Raw genomic sequence first — 6,000 nt, 5'->3', positions numbered from 1 at the left:
ATTGCGTGAAATTATCAATACAAATTATGCAATTAGGGACAAAAGCATTTGTCGGTAATTCTATTTATTTTTATTTCTTCTCGGAATAAAGGAGGTTGATCAGCGGCGGAGACAAGGGGCCCCGGAGAGGCCCGGCCCCTCCGGCCGCCGGAACTACTATGATCATGAGTAGTTTTGGTTTTTCTGTCTCCATAAAATTTGAGATTGTGGTGGTTCCGGTTTCCCCGTTTCCAAAAAATTTAGATCGGATGTTGAATCAGCACCTCAAAATTGGCACAAGTCCTGTTAGACCTCTCTAAGCCCAGAATTCCAATACTTTTTTTTTTTTTTTTTCATGTTTCTAAATCCAAAATTCTAATTTTTTTTACCTGTTAGGCCCTCCTTAAGTGCAATTTTCTAATTTTTTTTGGCTTGTTAGGCCCTTCTTAAATCCAAGTTTCTATTTTTTTTTTTTTTGCCTATTAGACTCTCCCTTTATCCGATTTTTTCTATTAGACACAAGTTTTTTACATGTTAAGAATCTTAAACACAATATAGCTTAATTTTGAAAAGTTTTACATTTGTACTTAAAAATTGGTTCTTGACCACTCTGATTATAACACGTATATATACGGAAAAAAATTGGACAAATTCGATTTAGAAAGAAAAAAAATTTACACACTACATATAAAATCGGCCCCCCAACCACACAATCATGTATTCGCCACTGAGGTTGATAGACATTTTGTGTCTGATAGGGATGGCATTGGCAACGGATAGGGTACCCATTGATATTGTCAATTCCAAACTCTTACCTGTTTAATTTTTCATTACAAATACTCGTCTCATTATCCTAGCAAGTACACTTTATGAATCTCATTTCCGTCCCATTTAAATTGTGGGTATCCTTTCCCGTTAAAAATTAATACATAAATAAAAAATATTACAAATTCAAACAAAGTATAAATTTAATAAATTATCCATAAATTATTCATCTACAAATTTAACAATAGGTCGTGGAATTCGAATCCACTTCCTACATCTAAAACTATTAATTTTTATTTTATATGAAGGAGTCGAGATGGATATTCGTCAAATATATGGCGAGTGTCTGGGGTATTCCCATACCCGTCACGAGTAATTTTTGTTATTCCATATTCGTCCCTTATATATTGTACGGATAATCCTATTAAATTCGGATAGTATCAAGTACTAGCGGATATAGTACCTGTTGTCTTTCCACCTCTGAAACTAATAAATTATTATTATTATTATTATTATTATTATTATATATATAAATAACCTAACTTTCCAAAAATAGGTATTGATAGAGATTAGTCAACTTCCTCTACCATTAATTTTGTTTAGAGTGGCGTCTAAGCAAATCAACCATTCCTTAATTATACCAAATCTTGCCTATTTTTATTATAGATCAATACTTCTATTTTATTTATTTATTTTCCCATCACAACCAATTTCAGTTTTTCTTCATTTTTGAAACTTATAATTTAAAATTGGTAAATTACACACAAAAATATTTCTTATATTTCTTATATGATCACCTCCCAATTCAACTAATATAATTGGCAGAAATTATAATTGCCTCCAATCTACAAGTACAAAACTCTTGGAAAAATTAAAATAGACAAAGAAAATAATTAAAAATAATTAAGGAAATGGGGTGAAATTTTTCAAAAATTTCTGTAATTTGAATACAAAATATTCAAACTTTTTTTTTGAAAAAAAAAATAAATATATATTAAATATATTCCTCCTGATCAGCCAATACCATTCTACTAAGAGGACTTGGTCCAAGCTTTTTTCTTCTCATCAAACTTCTTTTTCTTATGACTTCCATTTGATTTCTCCTCCTAACTTGCATCATTGCTTCCTCTTCTACTACAAATCTCCTCATCAACACGTCGTCCGTCAATGACTTCCCCCGGAAAACTCTCCTTCCTTGATCCGTGCTAAGTCTCCCGCTAGGTATTCGACTTTCTTGTGTCGCAAGAAATGGTTTCGATCTAGGGTAACTGTTGCTTCTCCTAGGCGGAACATCCGCTCGAAACACCTCGTTGTATGAAGAGATAGGCGCGCAAAGACATACCCGAGTAAACGAAGATGCAACCCTTAGAGACGTGCATTTCCTTAGCTTCCCTCGGTTAGGGTTTGTGGCCGGAATTTCTGTGGATTTCGAGAAGGTTTTCCATAGATTCGTATGTGTCGTCGGAATTTCCGGGGGCTTGGAAACAGTTTTCCATAAGGAAGAATTTGTAGGTGGAATTTCTGTTGATTTGGAAATTGTCTTCCATTGAGTAGCCATATCTATTGCTCTTTGATACCAAGGCTTCCTAGACTTCAACAATGTGCTATATTATATATATGTTTTTCAATCATTATTATTTATACAATAATGGAATTTCTATAATTAAATGACTAATGAAGGAAATTCAATAACTATTTTTTGGAATTTAGGAATACAATTTCTAATTATGATTCTAATAATAATCTCAAATTCTATGTAACTTAATTTAATTTGTTATTGGTTTTAAATTAGCATATATTAAAAACAAATATTATCCTGGGAATTAATTATCACTAGCTTATAATAGGTAATTAACAATCTTTGGATTGTGCTAAGTTATTTTAGAAATCTGTATTTTCCCCCTTTTCCAATCAAAATTATTAAAACATGACAACTTATATTATATATGATGCTTTAAAAAAATTAATTTATTTTTGGTTGCAATCACTTATATTTCTTAAGGATAAAATAACCTCAAAAATTTTGGAGACAACTATTTAACTCTCACGTATAAAACAGTACAATTTCAGTCTCAATGTTTATGGAATGACGTAACTAAAAACTTCGTTAATAGAAATTGACATATTGAATGAATGTGTCAATTTACCCTCTACAACTTGTACTTGAGTTTGAGGGTTCAGACTGTAGGGTTAACGCCATATTCATCTGATATGTCAACTTTTTTTAATAAAACTCTTAATTACGTAGTTTATCAAACGTTAGGATTGAAATTGAAATATATTAGAAGCCTAAGAGTATTGATCACCAACTTACTACAATCCAAAAAAAACAGCACTAAGAAGCTTGACTGCTTTTATAATTGATACTAAACAAAAGAAATAGTGGGCTTGACTGCTTTATTCCAAACAAAATGAAAATAAAGAAAAAAGTTTGATCTGGCCCATATGAGAGGGAACTAAGGCCCATTTAATACTTTAGTGCTATTAATATTAATATTAAAAAAATGAAATTACTAATTTTCAATTTTCAAAGGGAGGAAAGGTAATGGAATTTGAAAATATGTAGTGACAAAATCTTATAAATTCATTGATTAATGACAAATTGATAACTTTATGCTACTTTAACCGAAAAACTTAGGACACAAAGTGACCCTAATCATCATTATGCCTTCTACTGAAAATGACATTAATATATATATATAATATATTAAATTAATGTAGATGAAATTAAAAGGATAGTTAATTTGTAGCACCTTTTTTCAATTGTGTAAGAGACATGCTGCCTTGAAATTGTCATATGGAATTGATCTTTGATAGCTTTAGATTCTCATATGAACCTGTAAATTAAATTAATCACTCTCTTAATTACCTTTATTTCCATAAACAATAGATTATAATTAATTTAACTTTCAAACATAAATAAATACACATACATTCAAGAAATTGTAATGCAAGTCCACAAAAGACACTCCTTCAGAATTATCAATATTTGTTAATTTTCACATTATATTTTGAATTATCAATGCATTTTTAACCATTTTTTAATCAATGCATTTAGTAGTTATACAATCAATTCGAATTATATCCTAGAAAGGAAAATTTTACATAGAAATTAGTAGAGTTTTAGAATAAAAGTATCAAGAGTAAAGTAGTCAGTCTAATTTAATTCGTCTCAATAAAACGATATATATTATTTAGTTTTTAGTATCGATCTCTTTTGTTGTTTTTATTAAGGTTATTGAGCGTTAATTTGTCTTAATTTGTCGATAAAATTAAATGAGTAAGACTAAATAACCTTATTTTTTTAATTTGGGAATTATTGTAACATTAATAATTATAAAATGAGGGTAAAATTGAAAAAAAGAAAAAACAATAAATGTGATTGTAAATCTAAGTAAAATGTTTTTATTGATTAATATTCCATTCTGCTTAGCTGTAAATACTGCAGGCAGTAGCTAGAGGACAAGTATGTCTGTTGAATGACAACAAGAAACAAGAATAGCACACCAAGAACAAGAAAATCAAGAACGGCAAGAACAAGAAAATCAAGAATTTCAAGAAACAAGAAAATGAAGAATGGCAAGAACAAGAAAAGGAAAAGGCAGCTTTAATTACCTTGTGAGGGTGAGGGAGTTGTTTGGATCTTGGAAGAAGAGAAGAGAGATAAAGAAAGAGAAGAAGCAAGTTTTTTCATTTGAGAAGAAGAAGATGACTCTGTTTGAGAGGAGTAGAAAATAAAACCCTTTTTGAGGGGCTTCTATTTAGTGACTGAGAGATGTGCTGGCAATGTGTTTCTTTTTCTTTTCTTTAACACAACATTTTCTTTTTAGCTTTGGCAGGCATGATTCCTTCCCACTACTGATTTAGTGAGAGAAAGAGAAAAAGGATTTCAAATTTCAAAGGCCAGTATGAAATTTGTTACTTTTTATTAATGGAATTACTTTATTACCCTCTTCTTTTATTACTTTATTACTTTTTAGGGATGTGTTTTGGACACTTAGAATCATGTAAATGACCATATTTTTGTGTTCCTATTGGTGGTGTATTCATTATGCACAAAAGAGATAGATGAGAGCATTAATTAATCTAGATATCATAGAGGTTTGTTTTCAAGTTGACCCTTATTTTACTAATAGATCATAAATGTTTAGTAAATATTTATTTTAAAGAATCTAATCTGATTTTATTTTATTTTACTTCCTTATACCAAAAATATTGAAATGAGTAGTGTAGAATATCATTCAATAGGGAGGTAAACGAGAGGGACGGGGTGGGGCCGAGAATGTATTTCCCGTCCTCGTTCTCCGACTAGTCGGGAATCCTCATTTTTTGTTTATAAATGTTTCAGAAACCTTATTCTCATTCTATATTTCCTGCAGAAAATCATCGTTTATGTTTAAAAAAATCAGTAAACTCTAAAACTTGTAAAAACCAATAGTTAATAGTATCAAACATCAATACTTATTCTCAAATTTTACAAACCACAAAACTAAAAATTGAAAATAATCAATCACCTAATTAAAATGTACTTAAATAATCCAAAAAAAAATCAATTATCACCGAGAATAATCGAGCATCTGCCGGGAATCCTCCATCGGGGATCCACATGGGGCAGGAAAACCTTTTATCCCTGCTCAATCCCCGTTACGGGGGACAAAATTATCTCTATCCCCGACATAGAGGACAAAATTATCTACATCCTCGTCCTATGAGGATTCTCATCAGAGATTCCCCGCTTCCGTCAAGGTGAGCACACTGACCCTTTTTGAAAGATTCGGGCACTCACAGGCGGATCACCAACAGGGACGAAAAATCATCATGTAATTTACATCCCTATCATTCAGACACATTTGATGGTAATATTAGTAAAAATTCAATTTAAATTAAAAATCAATCCACAAAATAATCTAGTTAAAATTTGTTTTACTTCACTATGCCAAAAGTATCCAAGTCTATACATAAAATATCATTAACATGGATTTGATGGTAATATTAGTAAAAAATTAGTTTATATTAAAAATGATGAGGGCATCCTTTCCCTAAGCCCGAGCTCGGAGCTAAGAGACGAGGACAGCGAGAGCCGGGCTAGCCAGCCAGGCACGCGAGGCATGCTCGCCAAGACGCGAGGCGTAAAGGACTCCCTTGCCGAAGAATTGTCCAGGAGATCAATGACGTGGGGCGCATCTCCAAGTACGCGAGGCGTGAAACCAGAGTCTGAGGTGAAGATTGTCCAGGAGGCCGACTACGAGGGGCGTA

The 6,000-nt window shown here is 31.7% G+C and overlaps 1 protein-coding gene across 2 annotated transcripts; it reads right to left on the bottom strand.

The window, feature by feature from the left end:
* Positions 1 to 1,548: 1,548 nt before the first annotated feature.
* Positions 1,549 to 4,496, bottom strand: LOC136223372 (uncharacterized). 2 transcript variants are annotated; one of them, XM_066011326.1, is made up of 3 exons: positions 4,360 to 4,496; positions 3,498 to 3,581; positions 1,549 to 2,348 (listed from the first exon to the last, which is right to left on the bottom strand). In XM_066011326.1, the coding sequence occupies exons 2-3, from the start codon at positions 3,539 to 3,541 to the stop codon at positions 1,739 to 1,741; spliced, it is 654 nt and encodes a 217-aa protein (XP_065867398.1). In that variant the 5' UTR covers positions 3,542 to 3,581; positions 4,360 to 4,496; the 3' UTR covers positions 1,549 to 1,738. The 2 variants fall into 2 exon arrangements, with proteins under 2 accessions (XP_065867398.1, XP_065867399.1); XM_066011327.1 differs by having other exon boundaries at positions 1,549 to 2,330.
* Positions 4,497 to 6,000: the final 1,504 nt, after the last annotated feature.

This window comes from Euphorbia lathyris, chromosome 3 (genome assembly GCF_963576675.1).
Source record: "Euphorbia lathyris chromosome 3, ddEupLath1.1, whole genome shotgun sequence".
Classification (NCBI taxonomy): Eukaryota; Viridiplantae; Streptophyta; class Magnoliopsida; order Malpighiales; family Euphorbiaceae; genus Euphorbia; species Euphorbia lathyris.
The sequence above is the reverse complement of the archived record's forward strand: the minus strand, read 5'-3'. Positions and strand labels throughout refer to the sequence as shown.

What these genes read in the sequence shown, in the direction of transcription:
- LOC136223372 (XM_066011326.1), bottom strand. Translation starts at nt 3,541, where the DNA reads ATGACAATTTCAAGGCAGCATGTCTCTTACACAATTGAAAAAAG. An exon ending in TCTTACACAATTGAAAAAAG is followed by an intron (nt 2,349 to 3,497) that starts GTGCTACAAATT and finishes TATATAATATAG; the next exon opens with CACATTGTTGAAGTCTAGGA.